At 40.9% G+C, this 26,593-nt stretch overlaps 1 protein-coding gene across 1 annotated transcript in view; it reads left to right on the top strand.

Annotated features, from left to right (window-relative positions):
- MACROD2 (mono-ADP ribosylhydrolase 2) overlaps positions 1-26,593 on the top strand; it is a 2,341,201-nt gene that overhangs the window by 2,180,348 nt on the left and 134,260 nt on the right. The window contains exon 11 of the mRNA XM_036245484.1: positions 22,830-22,892. Within this exon, the coding sequence (XP_036101377.1) occupies positions 22,830-22,892 (63 nt within the window). The remainder of the gene's footprint in view (positions 1-22,829; positions 22,893-26,593) is intronic.

Below are 26,593 nucleotides of genomic sequence, written 5' to 3' on the forward strand. Positions count from 1 at the left end.
TGGGAACGTTCTTCTGGTCTAGAGTCAGTAGGAGAGGCACCGTGCAGTGCGTCATGGCACAGAGGGCACGGGAAACTGTGGCAGCCAGGGCCGAGTTCAAATCCCAGCTCTGCCACTTCCTGGCCTGTAAACTTCTATAAGTCCCTCTCACCCTCAGTTTTGTCTTCTATAAAATAAAACCAGTAATCCTTACTTTCTGAATTTGGGCAAGGATTAGAAGTAAAATATATAAAAGAACAAGCCTAAATTCTGATATGTAAATATATACTAGGCATTCAAAAATGGTTGTCATTATTATTATTATTACTTCTTCTAGATAATAAATATCCATTTTTTCCTTCCCCACAAAGAAAATCCCAAAAACAAAATGCATGTTTAAATAGCCAGAGTGTAGAATTGAAAACTGATTCGGTCCAGAACAATCACATCCAGAGCAGGAAGGAAGTCTTGCTAGTTTACCAGAAAAAAGTATGGTCAAATTATTTTTTCCTTGCCATGGGTATTCTTTTCCCAAAGAGATTTACAATTTTGCTTTGCTCTCTTTAAAAAGACTGTTGGCCATCTATCTGTTGCTATCTCTTCAGTACGTCTGCCATTATTTCTTCAACAGGTTCCAGCCAAGAGAATCGTAAACTCTTATGAGCTAACAGTGAAGTTTCAGCCAAGAAAAGAAATAAAAAGCCAGCTTCCTGAAAATTATAACATACATAAGTTTAAAATGTACATGGTTGTTTGTGTCTTTTCTGGTTTATAGAAGACTCTTTGCTCTTTATGTTGAAAAACTGTCAATTATTACTGGCTGTTGGCCACTTTTTCATTTCCACGGTAATTGATTTTTACTATGAAACTTCAACCCTGGTCAAAGCAGACAGTGCATTATAAAAAATATACTGAGCACAAATGCAGTCATAAAGTCTCATATACATTTACCTCTAAAAGTGAAAAGGCTTATAGTATTTTAGAGAAATGACATTATTTAATATCCAGCACTCAGTAAATATTTGTAGGTGGCCAAATGAATGAACAAATGAATGTGATCTAACAAAGGGAATTTACCATGACTACAAATCATTCTCTTGAATGAAGTGTACTGCTTGCTTTCCTGGGGAAAAAAAAGTTTAATTAAGATAAATCACTGTTGAAAGAGTTCTTTAGGGACTGAAAGAGCAGTGAACATGGTAATAAAGCATTGCTCCTGAAAGCAGAATGGTAGTTACAGTTACAGGAAGCCTATTAATCCCTTTCTTTTCTAGGATTGCCTGCCTTGTGTATAATTTAGGTTTTAAGTCTCCCTTTTCCTGGGCAGAGAATAGCCCCCAGAATGTTAGACCTGTGGTTATTTAAAATCAGCTAAATCTACCCCTAGCCATTTCTGTTTTCCTTATTAACAAAGATCTTTGGGAGGTAAAGGTCGTTTCTGGCCAATGCCAACCAACAATGACTTTGTTAAGGTTCTTTTTAAATGCTGTTAAGGAGGTGGGAATCAGAATATGGACATCCTTTTAGGATAATCAGACTAAGTCTAAATTTTCACTTGCTCAGTGGTAATTTGGGTATATCACTTAATTGGAAGCCTCAGTTGCCTTATCTACAAAATGAAGCAAAGATGTTTGGGTGAGGATCAAGTGATATAATGCACATAAAGCATTAGCAAGTACCTATTACTATGATCTCTTTCTACTCACAATACTTCTGTCACAACGTGTGGGTTTTGTCCTCACACCAGCAATTCTGCAATGGCAACTCCACCAACTGAGTGTCCCATAATTTAATTCTGATGCCAACCACCCAGAGCTAAGTTCAAACCCTACAGGTGAAGGATTCAGTCCCACAAGGCTACTTCCACTTCAGACGTCAGCTGGTAAATCCAGGCCACCATATTTTTGACTGACTGGTTGTAAAGTAAGGAGATCCTTATACTCCCCTCTTGGGGTTTTATACTTTGAAAGAAAAGCTCACAGAATTCAGAAAAAACAATTTCCATACTATTAGCAGTTTACTATAAAGGATATTATGAAGGATGCCAACAACCAGCCAGACAAAGAGGTATATAGAATGAAGTCCAGAGGGTCCCAGAAGCAGGAGCTTCTGTGGAGTTGGAGTAAAACACCCCAGCACATGGATGTATATACCAACCTTGAAGGTCTTCAAACCCTGTTGTTTAGGAGTTTAATGAAGTTTCTGTTACATAGACACTGAGTAAATCATTGGTCGTCAGTGATTAAACTCAATCTCCAGCCCCTCTCCCCTCCCCAGAGGTCAGGGTGGGGCTGAAAGCACCAACCCTCTAATAAGGTGATGGCTGAGTCCTCTGGTAACCCACTCCCATCCTAAAGCTGTCTGGGAGCTCATCAAGACTCACCTCATTTGCATAAACTCAAATATGGTTGATGGTTGAAAAGGGCTTATTATGCACAACAAAAGATCCTATCTCCCCTATCACTCAGAAAATTACAGGAATTTTAGGAGCTTTATGCCAAGAACTGGGGACAAAGACTGAATATATATTTCTCATTATAGCACAGTATTATGTGTTCAGTACATGAAAAACCAATAGTGACCAAATCAACCTTTACACATTTTAATGCCAAGTGTCAAAGGGGATGTTTCTGAAACTCTTCTTAGATCAGCTTCAGTTCCCCCTTTGTACACATGAGAGGGTTAGATCAGATCAGGAGGAACGACATTGCACACCCATGGCCCCTTGAGCTGAAGGTGTAAGGGTGTGGGGTAGGAGGGAGGCAGGCTGTCTGCTGTCAGTGACACTCTAAAGTGCACAGAGCAGGGAAGCTAGGGAGTGCGTAAAAGAAGGACTGGTGAAGTAGCAGAAGGGGAGGTAAGTGTGGAGGGGAGGCACTGAGAAAGAAGAGTGCCCGAGTGAACATTCTAGAGGGTAGCTCTCTCTGTAGGGAATATGGGATTTCTTGAAAGACAACCCAGTGTTCTGAACTTAGAAACTCAAAAATCAGTTTCCACAAAATAGGGAGAATTTACTAAATAGGGCTGAATCATGAAAAGCTGCAGTCTATGAAGATAAAAGTAGTCTGCAAAAGGAAAAGACATAAATACATTAAAATTGACTCACCCCATGGTGGTCCTTCATAGCTGCTTGGAGGTGGGATAAACATAATATCTGTAGTGTCTACTAGCTCAATGTCCCCATATACTCACCACACCCTCCCCCACACACCGTCTCTTGAGAGAGGCTGGCTCTGGGAACTTTCTTGCTTCCTCTGAGCCAGAGAGCTAGCTCAGTTCTTTGCCATTTGGGCCTCTCCATAGGCTTATCTTTATTCTGACACAGCAACTGGCTTCTTCCAGAGCAAGCACCCAAGAGAAAGAGAGTACATTTAAGAAGTGGCAATCTTTGGTAATCTCATCCCAAAGTGATATATCATCATCTCTGCCCAATTCTTTTGTTGCTGTCAATCCTCACCCAAGGATATTTTTTCCATTGATTTTTAGAAAGCGTAGAATGGAGGGAGGGAGGAAGGGAGGGAAATAAAAAAGAGGAACATAGTCGTGAGAGAGACACATCAATTGGTTGCCTCCCACACATGCACTGACTGGGGCCAGGGATCAAAGCTGCAGGTACTTGTCCTTGACAGTGAATCAAACCCATGACCCTTCAGTGCATGGGACAACACTCTAATCACTGAGCAACATGGTCCAGGGCTCTGCCAAATTCTATTAATTAGAATAAAGACCCTAAGTCCAATACCCACTCAAGGCAAGGACCATTAAGCTCCACCTCTTATGGGAGAAGTATCTAAAATGTTGTGGCCATATTTTAAAATCACCATAATTGCAAACCATTTTCTAGTTTTCTATTCTAAGACTTTCTTACATTTTGGTTGTGCTTTTGCCCTTATATTCTTTGGAACCCTCCTCAAATATTGAATCCTCTTTTGACTTAAGCTCATGTTTAAGACAAAAGTCCTTTTCAATACCATCCGAAATCATGAAAATGTGTCAGAGACAGGGATTTGCTGCCTTGAAGAAAGAGTTATCTTTGGTGGACAGGAGGTGGTTGAAGGTTATCTTAATAGTGGATAAACCAATTTCTATAGCATATGGATAATCGCCCCTCAGCAAGGCGTATAGATGTATGGTCTTGTAGGCTGAGTCATCTCCCGCTATTTCATCACATTGCCCTAAAACAGGAGTCAGCACATGTGTGTAAAGAACCAGATGGGAAATATTTTTGGCTTCACAGGCTACATATGGTCTCTGTCACATATTTTTGTTTGTTTGTTTTTATTATAACCCTTTAAAAATGCAAAAACCACTCCTAGTATACAGGCAGTACAAAAGCAGAGCTGCGGGCTGGAGTTTGCTGGACTCTGCCCTAAAACAATCATAGAAAAATGTTCATTGTGTCCTTGGGAAATATTTAGATGTGCTTCTCCATATTGCTCAGGCATGATAAACAGCGTCTCCCCTCCACATCTCTAATTTCTCTCACTTGCAGTAAAGAGTTGGGAGTCCTTTTCTCAGGTTGGATGCATTTTGCGTAGGATTTCTCTCATTCCTCTGGGGAGACAGAAACAGGTTCAAAAATTAAGTCACTAAAATGACTAATGTGGTACCGTCAGAGAAGAATTATGAACCTCCAGAGTATGGTCTCTCAGAGATCTCATTTTGCATTTCTATCCATCACATGAATAACAATAACCTCCAACAAGCAGAGTGAAGAATGTATGGACTGCTTGTAAGCATTCCTTACTGCTCACTAAATATTGGCACCACAGGGACTTTATAAAACAATGGTGATGTTCAGGAAATTTATGTCAAATTTGGCTTTTAATGGGAAAAAATAACTCCCTTGCATACTATGACTTTTGTGTTTTCACTGCCTTATCTAATATCAGCGTACCTTATGAATGACAGTGAATGCATCCAAAAAAAAAGCATCTATTTTTTTTATCAGCAACTGAAATAAAATTCTTGGGTGGGAATTCTTTTAAAATATCTGCATTTTAATTTTACCAGAGCATTAGTCAAAATATTGTTTAGCTCATGAATCAATGAAAGATAATATGTTAACATGTATATGATTAATGAATTCATAACAAGAAGAGGCAAAATAAAAATGAAAAGGAATCCTGGCCAGTTTGGCTCAGTGGTTGGAGCATCGGCTATGGACCAAAGGGTTGCGGGATCAATTCCAGGTCAAGGGCACATACCTGGGTTGCAGGTTCAATTCCTAGTCCAATCAGGGTTGTGCAGGAGGCAACCAATTGATTGATATGTATCTCCACATTGATGTTTCTCTCTCTCTTCCTCCATCCCTCTCTTCCACTCTATCTAAAATCAATATAAAAATATCCTCAGGTGAGGATTAAAAACAACAACAAAAACTGAAGGGAGGAATTAAAAGCTGTTCATTATATTTCAAGTTTCAGATAGCCCAGATAGGTAGTGCTTATTTCTTATTTCACTACTATTCTCAAATCTGTAGTACTACAAAATTACTGCCTGAAAGTGCAACTTGAAACCATACATGAAAATATGTCTACGTTTGCATAAGCAGAGAGTTTGGGCTATAGATAAAATGTTATTTAAAGGGGTAATAAATCTGGTATATATTTTTGCTTTTTAATCATAATAACTGCAGTTTTAAGTCTTTGTTTAACCTTCTTAAACTTATTTGTAGAATTCATTATTAGTGTAATTAAAACTGACCAAAATCATAATTCAATTAGCTTTAATAGGACAGATTTTGAAGGGTCATCTTTCATTCTGAATACATAATGTTTCTTCCTGTAATTATTTGTTCTTGTAAATTATTCCATTCATAAATTTAATAGTTAGTTGTTGAGGAAATTGTTCACTTGCCATTTGTTTGAATGGTTCAAGTGGTATATGCATATATTTGATTATTTGTCCAAACTTTGTCATGTGACCAGAAACATGTTATATCTAACTTGATATGTTTTTGATTGACATTTATAGTCACAAGGTAGCACTCATTACAACACTGTTGTTTTGGGGTTTTCTATAGAAAACATTCACAGCATAAATATAAAAAATTCAAGGACATTTTGACATTCTAGAACTATAGATCTTCTGGGGTAAAAAGGGAAATTGGTTCCACCATGTCCGGGATCATCTGACATCTGTAATGAGAACTAGGGAAGGCAGAGTAATTTATTTCCAAAAGCAAATTGCCAAGAAGATAGAAAGTCCTAAAAACAGTCCTCATGCTACAGTGGTGTGAGTACTCTCCTGTGGCCTTCCTTATTGGTTGTGCCCTGCCCTCGCTCTGCCGCTGGGCTGTTTCTGCCTATTGCTCCTTGCTGCATTCACTGCCTCATCATGGGGCTCCATCAGCCTAGCGGGAGGGGCCCTATGTACTAAATGACTGTTCCAAGGACCCAGGAGAGAGGATAGGCCAATGCTGTCATTGTTCACCAGGCAGATTGGCTTCCACTTTGAATGCATGCAGTCATTTGCAGAGATTTCTTTTTTCATTGGTTATAGGGCTCTCTGATATATGTTTTTACCAAATATATTTCTATGAAGAAGAAACAGCTGGAAATCCTTTAGAGTTATCCAAAAGAGTGCATTAGATAAGGACCGACTTCTGCAAATTGACCAGTTTGGCAGAAAGAACACAGTGCATGCCAGAATACTGTATAGCTAAGAATTCAAATGTTGTTTTATGTCGACAGTATTGTACACACTGGCAATACTTAATTGTCTGTGGCCTACTCTGCCACCAGGAGAGAAGAACAGATGTTCTTATTTGTCTTTTGATGTGGCTTCTGATACTTACATTGATTTGCCTAAAATAACATCAGCCACCATAGACAGTTTTTCCCTAGTCCTTTAATCTGCTGACTAATTGTTTCAGGTGGCTATTAAGAATGTGATTATCATCTCAAAGAGATAATCCATTGCCTGTAGGTATTGCATTGCCTTGGCACAGAGGAAAAATAGATACCATTGGGATACATATATACATACATATATATACATATACATACATATACACACACACACATATCATTATATTATTGTATATATTATATAATAATATTTGTTCAAACGGAATTATAATCCCAACAACTTTTTAAACAAACAGCTGATGCCTTCTTAAAGCATGGCTTCATGGGCAAGAAATCATGCAGATGTTGGACAGATGTAGGAGAAGATGGGCTTACAATGGGTATGGAAATCATGGGATGCAAGCAGAACTGGGATAAAGGAGGCCAAAGTTCTCCGTTTGCTTAGACTGGCCAGGAAGGCTTGCAGTAGGATATTTTCCTATCTGTGAAAGAGAACAAATGTAGGAAGCAAATATTTCAGACCATCAGTCAAAACATGCAACCCAGAAAAGGTCACAAAAGAAAAAGAAAAAGAAAAAAAAGCTAACCAGGAATTTTAGCTAATAACATAACTAGGTTATGTTATATATGTAATTATTATTATTATTAACACACCACTTTATAAAAAAATCTCATACAAATTTCTAGATATTTAAGGTACTGGGTACCTTAACTCAACATATCCACTAAGTTGCAGTTCCTCCCAGGCCCTGGTTCGGGTCGTGCGGGAGGCAACCAGTTGATGTGTCCCTCTCATGTTGATGTTTCTCTCCCTCCCTCCCACTTTATCTGAAGATACATGGAAAAATATCCTCGGGTGAGGATAAAAAATTATAAGAGAAACAGGTGACATCGATTTTAACTCTATATTTTATTCAACCCAGCATAGTCAAAATATTGTCATTTTGACATGAAGTCAATATAAAAATTGTTAATAAGATATTTTGTGCTGTTTTCACAATCTGATGTGCATTTGACATTTACTGAACATCTCAGTTTGGAAGTGCCAGATTTCAAGTGCCCGGTAGCCACATGGGGCTAGCCGCTGTCACCGTGGGCAGCACAGCTCAAAACGACAGAGACTGATGGAAACTGGGTGCTCAATGAATACCTGCTCCGTGACAATGGTCTTAGCTGGGGCAGGGACTCCTCCGAGAAAGTTACCCTGAACCCTCTGGACTGAATTTGGGTATTTCTCGAAGAGCTCCCGCAGCCCTCCTGCTCCTCCAGCGCAGGGTGTGTTGTACTAACCTGGCTTGTGGGACACTCACTGTCTCCTCGTCAGGGTCGGGGCAGGGCAAGCTCCCGCCTAGGTTCTCTGCCTGTAGCACCAGAACAGCCTCCGGAACAGAAGAAACCTCCTCAAAGTTTTGTTCACCGATGAACACATTTTAAGATAAGGTGACTTAATTACAGTGTCAGTGAAATTGAAAAAATACATTTTATAGATTTTTTCATAAAAAGTCTAACATTTTTCTTTCTACTAAGAAATATTACTGTAATCTTAAACTCAACTAGTGGCTACAGAGAAAAGAAGTTGGAGAATAAAAAACAATACTAATGAAGCTACAAATAGACTAATAATAGCAATATTTAATGAATGAAAATAAATCACGCGATACTTTCTGTTTAACACTCCTGGACCAGTGGTTCTCAAAGTGTGGTGCCCAGACCTGTAGCAGCAGCATCACCTGGGAACTTGTTAGAGATGCAGATGCTCAGACCTCTACCAGCTCTGCTGGACCAGAACCCAGTCATCCATATGTTAACAAGCCCTCTGAGGAACACTGAGCCACAGAGAAGTTTGAGAACCACTGCTCCAGAGTCCTCTACCCAGAAAGCACTGGACCCAGGAAAGAGAGATTTCTGGGCCTAAATGTCCCCATGAATAAAACATGTGCTTTCTCTGCTAAAGATATGGTTTCTTCCCTTATGAATAATTTTCATGTGCAATAAAGGAAATAATATGTTGAAATTTATTCTGGTACAATGTCAAATAGTGATTAAGTAAACATTTGGTTAAACAAAATCTTCACTAGAATTCTGTTAATTTTTTTAAGAGAGAGTGGAAGGGAGAGAGAGAGAGAGAAACACTGATGTGAGAGAGACACACCAATTGGTTGCCTCCTGCATGACCCCCCAACCAGGGCTTGGGATTGAACCCACAACCAAGGTGCATGCCCTTGACCAGAATTGAACTCACAACCCCTCGGCCCACAAACCAATACTCTATCTGCTGAGCCAACCTGGTCAGGGCTAGAATTCTTCAAATTTTCAAGAGAGATAAAAAACATATAGAAAGCACTGTTGTTCTTATAGTTGCTAACAACTTTAGCAGTGATGGTCAGTTTTCATTATCTATAGGATTATAATTTGAGTGAGGGCACATTTTTATAAAATGTTCATACTGAATTGTGGAAAACCCACATATTGCTTTCATCCTAATCTTCAAAATTCCAAACCAGAATCTTAAAATTTTTATTTTTACCATTTAAAACAGGATGTTTTAACACTGAGGGAACAATTATTTCAAAGGGGAAAAATGATAGAAACACAAAAATTAATGTTTTTACTTCCCAAGGCAACAGGGAGCTAGCTGCCTGTAATGTCAAACGCCCATGTATTGAACTGTCCCCTCCCTGAGGGACACCTGCTCTCAGCACATGCCCATCTCTAACCAGTGATTTCCCAAAGGGCCATGTGGACAGAGCAAAGTGGATGACTGAAGCACTTACTTAGCTATTCTTGTTTAATTCAGCTCAAATACCCAACACTTATTCAGATTTACATACATGAAATCAAATTTTATATTTTCCTCTGTGTAATCGTCTTTAGCTTCAATTTCACCCTGTGCATCTCATGAAACCACTCCATCCATCTTTGTTTTGTCAGCTCCCACAGGGAAAGCCTTTGTCTTCCAAACAAGCTAATTTATTCCCTCTCCACCATCTTGAACTTTGTAGGTACTCAACAAACATTAACTGATGACAAAGATACCAAAGAGCTTTTTAATTTATTTGTGGAATGATTCTTCTATTCAAAGAAAAGTTTTAATACACTTTCCATTCTTAAACAGAAAAACACACAAAACAACTTTTCTTCTTGCCTGTTCTGTATTTAAATCTGCACAGAGCAAAATGTGTGCCAGCTTTAAACAAATATGTAGGCATATCAGTTATCTCAACTTAAAACACAAAGGACAACACAGGGAAATAGAGTTTTTAGATGGAAATTTAACCTTGGGGTTTAAAATGAATTACAAAACGCAGTTGTGTTTACGACAGTGAGAGAACTCAAAGAAATCCCATTGTAATACTATTACGCTATCTTTAGTCTATTCCACCACAATTTACCCTTTTATGGTATAGACATCAGATTATATGCACATCTGAAAACCAGTGTAATCTATGGTCAATTCACCAGCATAGGTCAACTAGCAGAATAGCCATAAGCATCAGTATAAGGGTATTACTAGCCCTAGTTACACCATGAAGTCATTAGGAGTCTTTGGGAAAATTGATCAATTCCCATTGTTGATTTTCTAATCTTAAAAAAGACACATTAATATATTTCTTATTATTACCATTCCTTAATGGCTATTCATTGTATGCAGGATGCTTTGCATCTCTGCAAGGTACCGCACCTTCCCCAGGGACGACTATGCAGATGAATGACGCTTGGAAATCCTTGGATTAAAACTAACCATATCAGAGTAAATGTATTTGTATTAATATGCCATATAGGAGAACCATATGTCATCTATTAAGGGTGTATGTGTGATATTGAAACTAGCTCTCAGGTGCATTGCCTTGTGCTATTTTTATACCAAGATGTGCCACGGTAAACTTTAGTATCCCAGGGTCACACCTACAGTGTGGAAATGCTACAGCATTCAATCCCTCAGCAGAAATTTGTTGAGTCCCTTATTGAACACTTGGCACTCTACCCACCCTTATACAAAAAGTCTGGAAGGGACAGTTGGACATTACGTCTCATGTGCGTCCTTTCCTGAACACGCATCACACTTAGGTCTCCCTTGACAGACACATATGTTTGAAGCATCAGCTTCAATTATTTTCTCTTCCCTCTGCTGGACAAGCTTGGTGTTTGGGGACATTCTTAGGAAAAGACAAGACCAAGATGATTACCTTCTCTGTCTATAATTTAAGACCAACTTGTAGGTCTTACCTTCTCTCTGTGAATGGGGCATGACTGTGATATCAGTTGCCTTTACCCTGAGTGGAACTAATACTAGCAGCCAGGATAGCTCTGCTCAGTAGATCCTCAAACTGACTATACATGTCCCACCACCTACTGAAGATGTTCTACATTTCCAGTCTGGATAACTGTACTGTACGAAGTTCCACAGGCAACCTCCACTAGCCTGGGGAGGGGTTCTCTCAGCCAACTGCTCAGGAAGAACAAAGTTGGCGAGAGGTAGAGCATAACAAGCCTGGGCTCTGTTGGTGCCTCACGTTGCATGCCTTATATTTTATAAGTGACCTTATATTCCATTAGTTTATTTCTGATAATTTTGAATGAAAGATAGTTTTTATTTTTCCTGATGAATTTGAGAAGTGGCCATGTCAGGCCAAGTTAGGGAAGAATAAATATTTATTGAACACCTATCATGTGCTCCTTCTAGGTACTTAGGAGACATCAATCAGGTAATGAAACAAAGATCCTTGCCTTAGAGTCATTTACAGTCAAATGGGAACAGGTAGACATAAACAATAAATATAATACTTATCTAAATTCCATATGAGATAATAGATAATTGAAAAAATAAAATGTAGATCAGAATAAAAAGGATGGGGTGTGTGGAGATGGGTGGCTTCCACTACTTTAAATGGAATGCTCAGCAGAGTCCTTATTGAAAAGGGGGCATATGAGCCCAGACTTGGAGGACCCAGAGGACCACACTCCAGGCAGGGGGGATGGGCAGTAGGAAGGCCAGGAAAGCAAAGGCCCTAGTGTGCTAGAAAAATAACACGGAGGCCAGCATGGCCGGACCAGAGTGAGTTGGGAGGAGACTAGAAATAAATCAGGGCAGGAAAACAATGGGAGTCTCCAGTACATAGGGCTTTGATGCCATTGGGCATTTTAGACCATTTAAGCGGGGAAATGGTATGATCGGACTTACATTTCAAGACAAACCATCTGGCTTCTAGGTTGAGAATAGACTTTGAGGACAGAGCTGAAGGAGGAGAACTTGTGGGGGGCCATTGCCACAACCCAGAGGAGAGGGGATTGAGGCTGGACCAGAGGTGGTGAAAGCAGATGGACTTGAACTGTGTGTGCTCCCTAAGTGGCACCACATTTGACTTTTAGGAGCCATATGTGTCATCAAAGAGATGTGACATTTTAAAACGGATTCACCTTTTAATGAGGTTCAACCAGAAGCTCAAGAAACACCAGGTCCTTTTCTACATTGAGAACTAAAATGTGGTTCAAGCAAAAATATAATTATTGTCTAGGGGGGAAATGACATTTCTTAGTCCTGTGACAAGTGCTTATGGAGACTCTAAGGATTTTAGGCACTGGGGTGGGTGCTGAGGACACCACAGGAACAACAGGATCATATCTATCAGCCAGGGATTTACAATTTAGCTCTCAAGGGTCAGAGAGATCACAGGAATCTCAAGGCAAGAGAGAGACCTCAGCTTTGGGGTACCTGGACCTGAGTTTAAGTCCCTACTCTGTCGCTAATTGTGGGACTTCAGGGAAATAACTTGACCTTCCACAACCTTGATTTCTTTATCTGTACAAATATAGATAAAAGCCTAACTCAGTAGGACTGGTTCAATTTTATGGTAATGAGGATGCGGTGTGTAAGTGTGTGCATGTGTAAGTGCATGGTACCTATGAGGCCCCGAGGAAGCAGCAGCTACCACTCATGTTAGATGGTGACTATACATTTCTTTGTATCTGCACTTACAGAGGCATGTGAGGCATTAGAATAACAAGACAGCTGACTCAGGAACTTATATTTTGAACATGGATCTATCAAAACAGGTCAACGGGCTGATGACAGTTCCAGAACAAAATGTTTAAATTTTGCAACTAACCTTCCCTCTTTCCTTTCCTTTCCTTTCCTTTCCTTTCCTTTCCTTTCCTTTCCTTTCCTTTCCTTTCCTTTCCTTTCCTTTCCTTTCCTTTCCTTTCCTTTCCTTTCCTTTCCTTTCCTTTCCTTTCCTATTTCTTTTTTTCCTTCCTTCCTTCCTTCCTTCCTTCCTTCCTTCCTTCCTTCCTTCCTTCCTTCTTTCCTTCCTCCCTTCTTTCCTTCCCTCCTTCCTTTCCTTCCTTTTCCCTAAAGCCATTAAGTAGAGCTGAGCAAGGTCGGTGTGCACATGGAAGGGGAGGGGGGAGGAGATGGCAAACACCCAGCACGGAGCTGGGCCAGGGATGGGAAGGCATGTCTGTTCCAGACTAAGGAGACTAAAGAGACATGACAACTAAATGCACAGTGTGATCCTCAATTGCCATGAAAAATAATACTGGAAAACTGGCAGAACTTGAATGTGGTCTGTGGTTTAGATAGTAAAAATGTCATTGATGCTAATCTCCTGATCTCTATGGTTGCACTTTGATTATGGAAGAGAATGTTCTTGCTTGTAGAAAATATATACTAAAGTATTTAGAACCCGTGGGGGTGAATAGGGGGTGATTATGTCCCAGATTTGCTCTCAAATGGTTCAGAAAAAAGAAAGTTTCTTATAACTTCTGTTCTTTAAAATTATGCCTCAATAAAAATATCTTTAGCATTAAAGAAGCCTGGAGTTACAACATTGCACTCAGTCAGTTGTAGTGTCAGCAGAGCTCAGTCCCCAGGTTCTTAGTGTTTCTGTGTTAATCGATATGAGATTATAGCTTAGTTCTTCAGCTATTTTTATAGTAAGTACCATTTTCCCATGTTTTTGCTGACCAGTAATTTAATATCTTACCCAGACACAAATATTAGCTTCTTTTCCAAGGAAGCAATAGTGTGTTCTGGCATCAGCTGACCAGGCTGAAGTCAGCTGCCCGCACTTGCTAGCTGTGGGATCTCAGGCAAATCGCTTGACATCTCTGTACCTCCCTTTCCAATAGCATGAAGCATGGATAATAATAATAATGCCTACCTCATTGGATTGTTCTGAGAATTAAATTTGATAGTCTATGCAAAGCAATAACTGTCAACTGGTATTAACTAGTGCCCAGCTGCCCACGTGGCTCTATTAAATAAAATATATGCCTCACGGATGGCAGTGCATACTCTTTGACAGTATGCCTCCCTTGTATAAGCTACATTTATTTTTCAAATGTGTATTCTCTAGAGAGTTTTAAAATATGCAAGATGAAAATGTAGCTGGGTGGCAAAATAAAAATCAAAGACTACATTTTTATAAATTATGCTAACTTAGAAAAATACCTTTGAGCCCTCCTGAGCTGAGAAAAATTAATATAGCATTTGTATTAATCAGCTATTTCATAATGATACTGTATAACAAATCATCCCAAAACGCAGTGCCTTACAACAATGTTTATTCTCATGATCACAGGTCTGCAAGTTGACTGGCTCAGCTGGTGGAGATTGTAGTCTTCTGGGCAGTTCTGTTCAAGGTGTGAGCTGCCTAAGCTTAGCTCCAAACTGTGGCTTGGGTTTAAGTCTGCTCCACAACATCTCTCCTCTTCTGTAAGCCAGAGCTGAAGGGCATTTCTTATCATGGCAAATGTCAGAAGTACAAACACCATGTTCAATTATGCAGTACATTTAAGCCCTTTGCACACATCATGCCCACGAATATTTTATTAGCCAAATCAAGTCACTTGGGCTCAAGTCCAACATCAATGGAGTGGAAAGTATTCTCTGCCCACAGTGGAAAGACACTAAGATGTATAAGCCACTACAGGGGACTGAAGAATTGGGATCTATAATCCAATTTGCAAACCAATGTATTTGAATTGCCTATGCTCTGTCCGTGTCCAGAAATCTCAGGACCTTTATAAGAAATGGCAACAGCACACCAGCAGGCAGCAAGCATCAGTTGTTTCCCAGCAGCAGGGATGGATTTGCTCTGCTTTACTTTCCAAGCCCATGCACAGCTCACAAAAGCAATTGCAAATATCAGGAACATAATTTGTGGCCATGACATTGAGATTTTGCCCTTGTATAACTTTTCCATATAGAATTGCACATGGACTGTATACTTTGATCTTCCAACCAGTGATACATTCCTTCCACTTAACATGAATTCATTTTGCAGCAGGACTCTTTTATTTTTATTTCTATACAGTGTCTGAAATATCTTGCATATAGTATATGCTCAATATATATGGGTTGAAATAGAGAGGAGCAGGGTAGCAATACCGGAGAAACAAAAATAATGCCACCACCAAGAAAGTAAAGCATTATGTGATACTCCACATGAGTGCTGTGGAAATTTGCCATCTGAAGTAACTACATCAACTTTTGGTGTAATGACTAAAAGAATTTAGCTCCTGTGGGGCATTTTTTTAAGCTAACAAAATAGCATGTCACTTCCCTCTATTTCTTTACATTTATTCTACACCTTTTAAATCTCCTCTAAAAACCACATGCTTAGATTTCCCACTCTCCCCAACTTTTATTGTTTATGTGCTTCCTGTGAAGATAGGTAGACAGACAAAGCTGATAAAAGGAAGCTTGTCCTCATCAAATCTTTAAGGGTAACTGTAATGGGTTGTTTTGTTTTTTTTCCTACCAGTAACACTCATTGTTTCACTAAGAACTCATCCAGTTGAGGCATTTAAAATGGATGGAAAGTTATAAACCAAACTGTCCCTTTAAAAGAGTGAAATTAATGCTAATCTAATTGTCCAAGAATGCATAAACTGGTTTTGAAAGCAAGACTTCGACACTGGTTCCCCCTGCTGGATTTATGGATGCATGTCTTTGGAAATGGGTAAAAGCAATATACCTGAACATTTTCATTTGAAGCCATGTTACTCAAGTGGCAAATCCAGTGTTCTTCTAGAATGCATGTGCTGCGTGATAAACATGCAAAGCGTCTCTTAGTTTCTGCCCAAAGGCAGAAATGCTGTAACCAGAAAACTGTGCACCCAAGACTCAAAGTGGAAAACTAAAGACTGCCACTCCTGTGGCTGCATTAGGAAATGGGGCAGCACATACGGATAATGGTAAAAACCAGTAACAGTAAATGTGGAAGACAGCTGGACTGGTTTCTATTATTATAAGGTTGGACTTTGGGGTCTGACCACGAATTTACTTGTCATACATTTAGAACTGCTGGGATCAATTTCTCACTTTCTTATTATTTAATTGTTGTTCTCTTACCCTTCTTATCATCTTCTCTTCACAAGAAAGCTTTTTACTCTCACTCCATAGGAGATATAGGAACCAGACCATAGTGAAATCAGTGTTAAAAGGTCTGTCTGTTGGGTTAGACAGAAGAGCTAGCAGACTTCCTGCTTGACTCCAAGTCCACTTGATAAGAGGAAGAGAGGAAATGCAGACCTATGCCTTGGCACGTGCTCCTGCCCAGCTTGTCCCTGTCAGGGAGAAAGAACAGTGGTGATGGCTGTTTCCTTCCCCGAGCAAAATCCACATGCCGTCGCCCACTCGGAGAACCCGAGGCATGAACATGTCAAATAATCACGTGGCACTCGTAAAAACACCATGGAGAACATTGACTTTAGGTCTCTACAGAGCTGCCCTAGGTTCTCATATTAAAGGTTAGGTGGTGGTGGTAGAGGAAGATGGTGGCGGGCAGGACCCGAGGGAGGGTGAGTGTGTGAGAGAGTGAGCTAGTGTGTGAGAGAGTGTGAGTGGACGTGAAGGTGGATGCCCAAACTCCTGCAGTGCAGAAACACAGAACAGAAGTTTCCTGTGCTGTGGACTGGAGCAGCCAGCTACTGCAGTAAGCTGCTCTTCAGGGCACTTCTCCCTGCACCACGGGGAGGTCCCACCATTTTGGAAGATCCCAGTCTTACCTGAGAAGAAGCAGTAGGAGCGGCTAGGACCCAGCAACCTGAGCCCACCAGCGCACCTGGCACCATCGGACCAGTGGACACTCTGTGTCAACACAGACCGGTGCACAGTAGTGGAGCTCCCAAGGTGCTGGCTGCAGAAGCCGAAGACAGCCGGGAGCCCAGCACCATCACTCACAGTAGCAGCCCGATCAGAGTCCAGATATATACCCCCAGCAACAGAGGCTGGGGAGCAGACATCCATCCCCAGGCAACAGAAGCACAAACCAGCATCTGAGACCCATCCCCAAAAACTACAGCAAAAGCTGAGCGGGAGTTGAGCCCCACAAGGCAGCAGCACTCCCAAGCCACCAGCAGTAGTACCAGGGGCTCCACAGAGGCCTGTGCTGTCCAGCAGCTCACAAGAGCAGTGGGAAGCCTGAGCCCAAGAGAGACTGGTGCAATACAGCTGCCCACCCACAGGACCAGCAGGGTGCAGGGGCACCAGAGAGGCCTATGCTACCCAGAAGAAACTGTGCCATCCAACTACCCGCAGGAACTGTGTGTTGCTGAAGCACCACAGAGGCCTGTGAGACCCAGCAGCCCATAACATAGGCATAGAGTCGGGTCCCCAAAAGGACTATGCAATCCAGTTACCCGTGGGAACTGCAGGGTGCAGGGGCACCAGCGAGGCCTGTGTGACACAGCTGTGCACAAGATAGGCATAGAGCATGTGAAAATGGAGGCAGAGTGAATGGAAGATACACAGACGATCTCCTAGGACCAAATGGGAATTACAACTAAAATAAAGACAAATCCTTGGAAAAACAACAACAAAAAAGCAGTAGGACAGGAACATATAACCAGGGACACTAGCAGGATCTGCAGAGGCATGAGAGGGTGACTGGCTGGGAGCCCAAGGACAGCAGCATTCTTAGCTGTGAGCAGCACCCTTGGGGAATAAAGACAAAGCCTGCTCTACAACCAGAGAGCCAGGACAGAGCACTAAAATAGCCACAGCTACTCACCTAAGGGCTATGGCAGAGGGAGGGAAGACTGGGCTGGAACTCTGTGGAGACACCCAGGAATTGGAGGGCACTCAGAGTTTTTGCTGAATTGCGGCCACAAAGGATGGTGGCCAGTGTGCTCCTTCCCAGAGTTATGGGGAAAAGCAGCAGCCCCCTGCTCAGAGATTCAGCCTTTCCCAGGTGAGGCAAAGAAATGCAAATTGAGACTCATTAACAACCAGCATCTATCTCACCCTCTGCAAAACACCAGGGCTACATTCCAAGGCACTGAGTAACTGAGACTACTAACCTACAGGAAAAAGCTAGAGGATAACTGAACCTTTGCTGTGTTTGCAAATCTACCCAGAAAAGTAAGACTTGACAGTGGTGTTTAATGTGGACCCACCGAGGCTCATCCAAACCCACCAGAGGGAGCCACAAACAGCAGAACACCAATACACACAGGTAAATTGGACAGGCTCAAAAACCCAGTGAGATAGCCAAAATGGTGAAACAAAGAAACAAATCCCAAATGAAAGAACAAGAGAAATCTATCGAAGATGAGATCAATGAAATGCACTTAAGCAAATTATCAGAGGTGGAGTTCAGAGCCATGATCTTGAGGAAGCTCAACAGCATGAGTAAGGACATCAGTACCATGAGTAAAGATATAGAAACATTGAAAACCAACCAAGTGGAAATGAAGAATGACATAGCAGAAATAAAGAACACATTGGTTGTACTAACCAGCAGAGTAGAGGAAGCTGAGGACCAGATCAGTGAATTAGAAGACAGGGAAGAAAAAAATCAACCAATCAGAAAACCAAAAGGAAAAAAAAAAAAAAAAATAGGAAAAAACAGGAAGATAGCTTAAGAGAACTGTGGGACAACTAGAAACGGAATAACATTTGCATCATAGGAGTCCCTGAAGAGAAAGAAAATGGGCAAGGGTTAGAGAATATATTTGAAGGAATAGTGACAAAAAACTTTCCTAATTTGGTGAAGGAAGAAGACATTTAAGTTCAAGAAGCTCAGAGAGCCCCAGGTAAAAAGAACCCAAACAGGCCCACACCAAGATACATAGTAATTAAAATCTCAAAATCTAAAGACAAAGAGAGAATCCTAAAGGCAGCAAGAGATAAGCAACAGGTTACCTACAAAGGAAACCCCATAAGGCTCTCAGCTGACTTCTCAACAGAAACACTACAGGCCAGAAGGAAGTGGCATGAATTAATCAATGTAATGCAAAATGAGAATCTGAATCCAAGACTACTCTATCAAGCAAGGCTACCATTCTAAATAGAAGGTCAAATAAAGAGCTTCTGAGACCAAAAAAAAAAAAAAGGCTAAGGGAATATATTGACACCAAACCAGCACTGCAAGATATGCTAAGGGAATATATTGACACCAAACCAGCACTGCAAGATATGCTAAAAGCACTGCTGTAATTAGTAGACATAATAGGAAGAAAAATATCACCACACTAAACAAAAATGGCAATAAATAAGTACATATCAATCATCACCTTAAATGTGAATGATTTGAATGTTCCGATAAAAAGACACAGAGTAGCTGACTGGATAAGAAAGCATGACTCACATATATGTTCTTTACAAGGGAGCCACCTCACAACAAAAGACTCACATAGGTTGAAAGTGAAGGGATTGGAATAAAATCTTCCAAGCAAACAAAAAGGAAAAAAAAGCTAGGGAAGCAATACTCAATCTGATAAATTTGACTTAAAAAGGAAGGCCACAACTAGAGACAGAGAAGGCCACTACATAATATTGAAAGGATCTATCCAACAGGAAGATATAACGTTGGTAAACATATATGCACCCAATATAGGAGCACCAACGTATATTAAAAATCTTCTGGAGAACTTCAAGGGAGAAATCAACAGCAGTACAATCATAGCAGGGGATTTAACACCCCGCTGACATCACTGGATAGATTATCTAGACAAAAATTTAAAAAGGAAACACAGCCCTGGCCGGTTTGGCTCAGCAGTAAGAGTGTCGGCCTGCGGTCCTGAGAGACCCGGGTTTGGTTCCCGCTAAGGGCATGTACCTCAGTTGCAGTTTGTCCCCGGCCCTGGTCAGTCGTGCGGGTGGCAGCCACTCAATGTGTTCCTTTCACATCAATGTTTTTCTCTCTCTTTCTCTGTTCCTCTCTCTCCCTCCCACTCTACCTGAACAAAAAAATGGGAAAATGTCCTCGGGTGAGGATTAAAAAAAAAAAAAAAGGAAACACAGACCCTAAATAAAGCGCTACATCAAATGGATTTAATAGATATCTACAGAGAATTACACCCCAAAACTTCAAAATTCACATTCTTCTCAAGTACACAAGGGACAAGCTCAAAGATAGACCACATTCTAGGGCACAAACTAAGTCTCTGCAAGTTCAAGAAGATTGAAATCATATCAAGCATCTTCTCAGATCATAATCGCATGAAACTAGAAATCAATTGCAACAGGAACATGTAAAGACATTTGAAAACATGGAGGCTAAATAGCATGTTATTGAACAATGAATGGGTTACCATGGAGATTAAGGAAGAAATTAAAAACTTCCTGGAAACCAATGAAAATGAACACACCAACAACACAAAATCTATGGGAGGCAGCGAAAGCAGTTCTGAGAAGGAATTTCATAGCACTACAGGCCTACCTCAAGAAACAAGAAAAAGTTCTAATAGGCTATCTAACCTCACAACTTAAAGAACTAGAAAGCAAACAAAAAGAAAACCCCAGAGCAAGTAGAAGAAAGGAAATAGTAAAGATCAGGGCAGAAATAAATGACGTGGAAACAAAAAAGTAATTTAAAGGATCAATGAAACAAAGAGCTGGTACTTTGAAAAGATAGACAAGACTGATGGACCCTTAGCTAGACTCACCAAGAAACAAAGAGAGAGAACACAGGCCTCTGTGGAGCCCCAGGTCCCACAGCTGGTGGCTGGGGAATGCTGCTGCCCTGTAGCTCAACTCCTGCTCAGCTTTTGCTGTAGTTTTTGGAGATGATCTCAGCTGCTGGTCTGTGCTTCTGTTGCCTGGGATGGATGTCTGCTCCCCAGCCTCTGTTGCTGGGGGTATATCTGGACTCTGATCGGGCTGCTACTGTGAGTGAAGGTGCTGGGCTCCTGGCTGTCCACGGCTTCTGCGACCAGCACCTTGGGAGCTCCACTACTGTGCACTGGTCTGTGTTGTCCCAGAGTGTCCACTGGTCCGATGGTGCCAGGTGCACTGGTGGGCTCAGGTTGCTGGGCCTTAGCTGCTCCTACTGCCTCTTCTCAGGTAAGACTGGGATCTTCCAAAATGGTGGGACCTCCCCGTGGTGCAGGGAGAAGTGCCCTGAAAAGCAGCTCACTGCGGTAGCCGGCTGCTCCAGTCCACAGCACAGGAAACTTCTGCTCTGTGTCTCTGCACTGCAGGAGTTTGGGCGTCGTCCACCTTCACGTCCACTCACACTCTCTCACACACTCACCCTCCCTCGGGTCCTGCCCGCCGCCATCTTCTAGGTGTCACTTTTTAAATGTATTTATTTACGTTTGTCATTCTATTATACACTTTTTCTTTTACCCAGGTCAGTTCTGAATGTTTCCCCATCTGCAACTCTGTTTATTAGGTCACTTTTCAGAGCTGCTCAGGAAAATTTTCCACATTGCTTCTCTGAAGCTCTCATTTTAGCTCTACTAGTTGCGTTCTCCTCTGGGGAAAACTTTGCAACCTCTGACCTCTGGATTAAGGGCTGGTAGTAGTAGCAGATGGCAGGTAAAACACTCAAGCAAAACAAGATTAAGTGACCTGGGCCTGGTTGTGGGTCAGGAATGTTAGAAGGGCTCAGCTGGGTGATTCTTCTTCTCCTGTGTCTTTAGCTGGGGCCCTCATTCAGCTGCATTCAGCTGGCAGCTGGGCGGGTTAGTGGGCGCAAGAAGGTTCCACCCACATGCCTGGCCCCTGGTGGTCTGCCCAGTGGCCCTTCTCTCTTCTGGTGCCTCTCTCCAGTTGGTAGGCTAGCTCGAGTGTCTTTCCAGCATAAAGGCTGGCTTCCCAGAGGGAGAAAGTAGAAGCTAGTAGTCCTCTGAGGCCCTAGCTTAGAGGGCCCAGTACATTGATTCCACATTTCATTGGTCTAAATAAGTTACAGAACCAGTCCAGATTCAAGGAAAGAGGAGACAGATTCCACCTCCTGAGAGACAAGGGCCCTGTGGCTATCTTTAACCCATAGTTATATACGCTGGTAACTTCTACTTCTCCATTTTCTGTTCTTTAACTACATGTTTTATATTTTGTTTCCATGACTTTATATAAACTTATCATTTAAAAAATGTTTTTCCAAACAAAAAGAAATTTGGAAAGCCTCCCAGCAATGAGTTATAAAATAGGCCTTTATTTGCCTTTGAAAAGTTTGTTTTTCTACACATAAATTCACAGATATATATTATACATTTTAAGCCAAAAGAAAATATTAGTTTCTAGTGTTTAGGCACCATTGCACCTGCCCAGTTATTTGTTTTTCAAAGATTTATGTATGATAGTGTAAACTTGACCATCATAATTTGTTCAAGGTAAAATATTTCATAGCATAGATATATTAGGCTTTGATGTATATGTTAAATAAAAATAGAAATTTTTGACACATATATCAAACAGGAAAATAAAGGGCATAGAAACTTAACCAAGTTTTTTTACACAGTGTATATTGCTTGAGTCAAGGAATAAAGATTGGATTTAAAATCTGTATTGCATTTTGGGAAATGCTGTGCAAGGAGAGAGATGTTACCAGGACTGCTGAGTGAATTTTGTTTACTGCAGTTCAACATTTCATCAAGCAAATCGTGTGCACAGGGACAAGTATAAATGTACCTATTTATGTAGGTAATTTTTCTGTTTCATGTCTCTGATTCATCTCTCTGCCTTGCTTTATGGGGAGTCATGCTACATTGCTTACAATTAATTTCAGTGCTGCATATTAGCTATAGAGAGATTTTATAAATTGACTTGATGTAATTTTTTTTTTTCTTCTGTGGTTTTCTTGAAAGATGAGACTGGTCCAGAGGAAAAACAAAGTGCAGAAGAAATGGAAGGGCAGAGCCAAGAAGCAGGTGGGCTCAGATTTCTTTTGAGGAATCTCCTAGGCTTCATCCACAGAGGTGAACAATGACTTTACTCAGTGCTATTTTCTGAAAATGCTTATACTTTTTACCAGGTTAACTTCCCTGAGGGGAACTATTCAGGTGTCCCTTGGGAAGCCACCAACTCTATTAACTCTGAGTCAGAGGGCTTCCTATCAGAAGGGTACACCGTTAGGTCTCATTCACCAATTCCATTTTTCTTCCATGTAATAACAGTTTGCTTAGTAGTGATCTAAGAGGGGCGAGCAGAGATTGAAGTGCAAAGTCAGAGCTTGGCTGACTTAGGGTAGGTTAAAATTAGCAGATGTAGTTTGGGCAAAAAAATATGAAATGAAATGTTTAAAGGAAGTAAATAAGAGGCTTCCCCTCCACAATGAGTGGAGTGTTCTTTACTGTTTTGCATAAATTTTGAAGGGCCATGTTTCTGGTTGTATCTGTGTGTGTTATAGGAGACGTCACAGAGCCTGACTGCCCCACACACGGAGCTCACATGAGACCTGAAGCCTTCTTGGCATCTCTGTTCACTACAGAACAGATGTGTCAATTGAATGTTTACAGATTTTTAAATGTAGATTATAAATTGAACATTTTAAAATAAAATAGCACTTAAGACTCTGAAGAGGTTATCATCATCTTCAATTTATCATCTCTTTGTACTCATTTTTGTACTCAGGCACATTCTCCTTTAAAAATGATAGACACAATTATGCAGCTACCAACATAACCACTCCAATTGAAATATCCTTCTTCTCTTTAGTTTGCAAGTCATTCTCCCAGTTCTAATGAGCCCCACAGTGGTGGTGGTGGTAGTGGCGGGGTATTTGTGAAATCTGGCTCTATCTAAAGTGTACCAGGCATGTCCTGGGCCACATGCTGAACTCTTGGAAATAAACCCGGTAGTGGGATAAGTTTTTCACTGAAAACTTCCTGCATTAACCTTGGAACTTTTGCAAGAGAACTGCAGGCTTTTATTATTAACCTGGAAGATGGAATCGAAGAAGGCCAATCAGAGGAAGCACTGAAGCAAGGCAGCGAAGACCTTGCGCAGTCGCTGCAGGGTCAGTGGGCTCCCTTGGCTGAAATGTAGGACTTGCAATGCAATGAATTCTGATACAGCAAACTGTTGTTATTCACACCCCAACCCCAGCGCCTGACCCACACATCATTATTACTCCATGGAAGATGAGTCTTATGTGAAAAGCCGTCACTGTTTTGACTGTTTGGGCTGATAAATTTGGGAACCTTTAATGTGGAAACCCTTCACTGTGAAGACGAATCCTAAACGCACACCTGCAGGGCTCCTCTCGCTCTTCCAGGTGAGCCAGCAGGCAGGCATGGGGCCCAGCGGCAGGGGTCATCTTTGATCCTGGCCAGTGTCAACATGCATTGTTACGCCCACTCTGCTCATATCTTAGCCTCCCTAATCCATATGCAGAGAAACTGGAGATGCGGTTTTGGTTATTCAAGCTCTTTTGAGCTGCTGTTACTCTTCCAAAATACAAATACCTGTTTTTCATTCAATATAATTTCCAACTTCAATTTTTATTATATAATTCTGCAGGCCTCTTCCACATCAAGAAAAAACACAGTCTCAAACTAGCATAATCCATCAATTCTCACTGCTGTCATAACCAGATCAAATCACAGTTGTAGATAATATTCCACAGTCATTCAACAAATATATATCAAGGGTTTACAGGCACTGTGTGGCCACTGGGATACAGCAGTAAACTATAAAGACAATGTCCTTGCTTTCTCGAAGCTGATATTCTGGTTTGGGAGAGTCCAAAAATAATAAACAACAAAAAAAGCGTGAGACAGTGACCAATGACTTGCAGAGAAAGGAGAATGTCGAAGGAATACTGTGAAGGCCACTTTCCATTGGCTCCATTTGGGGGAGACTCCCTAAGGAAGCAATACTTTCAATAAAAAAGATGCATTTTTTATAAAAGAGATAAAAGTGATGAGATGATGAAAGCGCATTCAAATGGAGGGAACACATAATGCAAATGCCTCTGGCCAGTTTAGGTTTAGCGTGTTGGCAAAAAAAAAAAAGCCGAGCAGTTGGAGCATGGTAGACTGGAGGAATGTAGTATGAAGTTTGGTAAGAAGTAATAGTTCCAGATTACTTCTGACTGTATAAAATTTTATTTCATGATAACCACAAAGAAAAGACAATGAACGATTTAAGAATGGGAAGACATAAGCTATGTTTTAATAAGTTTGCTTTGTTTGTGAGTAAAAATGGTCCCAAGAACCAAAGTGAGAACAGTTAGAAGGCTACCATAGAAAAGCAGTGATGGTGGCTTCTGGACCTGGAGACAGAAATGGACTGCTTTGTGTTACATCCCAGAGATAGAGGTAACAGGGTATGATGAGGGACTGGAGGTGGGGAATGGAGGAAAGAGGAATAAGTCTTAGGTTTTTAACAATAGTAGCTATGGAGATGATGTTGCCATTTACCCATATGATATATGGAGGAATGGCCACAGAGAACAGTTTTGCTAAGAAAGTTAATAGCTCAGTTTTGGCCATGGAAATTTGAGAGGAGTCTCAGCCTTACAGGATGTCAAAAAGCCAGTTTTATTTATATTCATGTATGTATATGAGTCTGGATTTCTAGGGAGAGGTATAGACCAAGGATACATATTTGAGAGTCACTGGCATTTAAATTATATTTAAAAGCATGAGACTGCATCCGTTTCACTAGGGAGAACATGTAAGCAAAGAAGACAGTGGGCCCGGGGACACCCTTACATCTAGATGTGTGGCAACAGGGGAGAAGAAGCAGCCACAACAGGGTTTCACAAAAGCACAGTAAAGTAATGCTACTGAGAAACCAAGTAAAATAAGAAAAGAGAAATGACCATTGGATTTGGCAAAGGGGGGGGTCATTGGCACCTTTGAGAAGAAAATTCCTGAAGGAGTATGGAAGCCAGTTGGAGTGGGTTATGGAGAGACTGGGGAGTGAGGAAGCATAGAACACTAAAATAGGCAGTTCTTTTAGGGAGTTTTGCTGTGAAGAGAAGTAAATAAATGGGAAAATGTGACATCAAGATTACTAGTTTGCTTTATTTTTTAAAATAGGAAATTGTCACTTAACAAAAGAAAGTGATTCGTCATCTCCAATTATCCCTTTTCTAAAATTTTTATTCTCTGCTCCAATAGAGACATGATCTAAAAGTTATAGTCATATACTTTTGCACAAAATATGTGCAAGAATCTATGTGATTTTCCTTTAGATGTGTTTGTTGCCATGAATGTATGTGTATGCCTTTTTGGTCCCATGACCCTGTTCCCGCATGAAAAAAAAAAATTATCTTTCCAATTGTCAAGTATTAACCATTTCAAATGCTTTTTATAATCCTTCATGTCTTACATGTACCATTTTAATGTTAGCAAGTTAATTATCTATTATCCTGGAGGCCAAACATGAATAGAATTACTGGGGTGTCAGTGATACTGAGAAGACAGATCAACCTGATGAAGTTAATTGCTGCTCTAAGGGGGACAGGGACCTCCAAGTTTCTTACTCCCTACTCTGTGCTTGGGTGATGTGAAATCTCCAAGTGGCTTTTGGTGCTTTTCTCCCAATGAACCCTCTCCTGGGTCTGCCCTGACAGCCTTCGGATGTGCTCCCTGCAATTTCACAGCCTGGCACAGGGTCCAGA

This window comes from Molossus molossus, unplaced genomic scaffold (genome assembly GCF_014108415.1).
Source record: "Molossus molossus isolate mMolMol1 unplaced genomic scaffold, mMolMol1.p scaffold_m16_p_6, whole genome shotgun sequence".
NCBI lineage: Eukaryota > Metazoa > Chordata > Mammalia > Chiroptera > Molossidae > Molossus > Molossus molossus.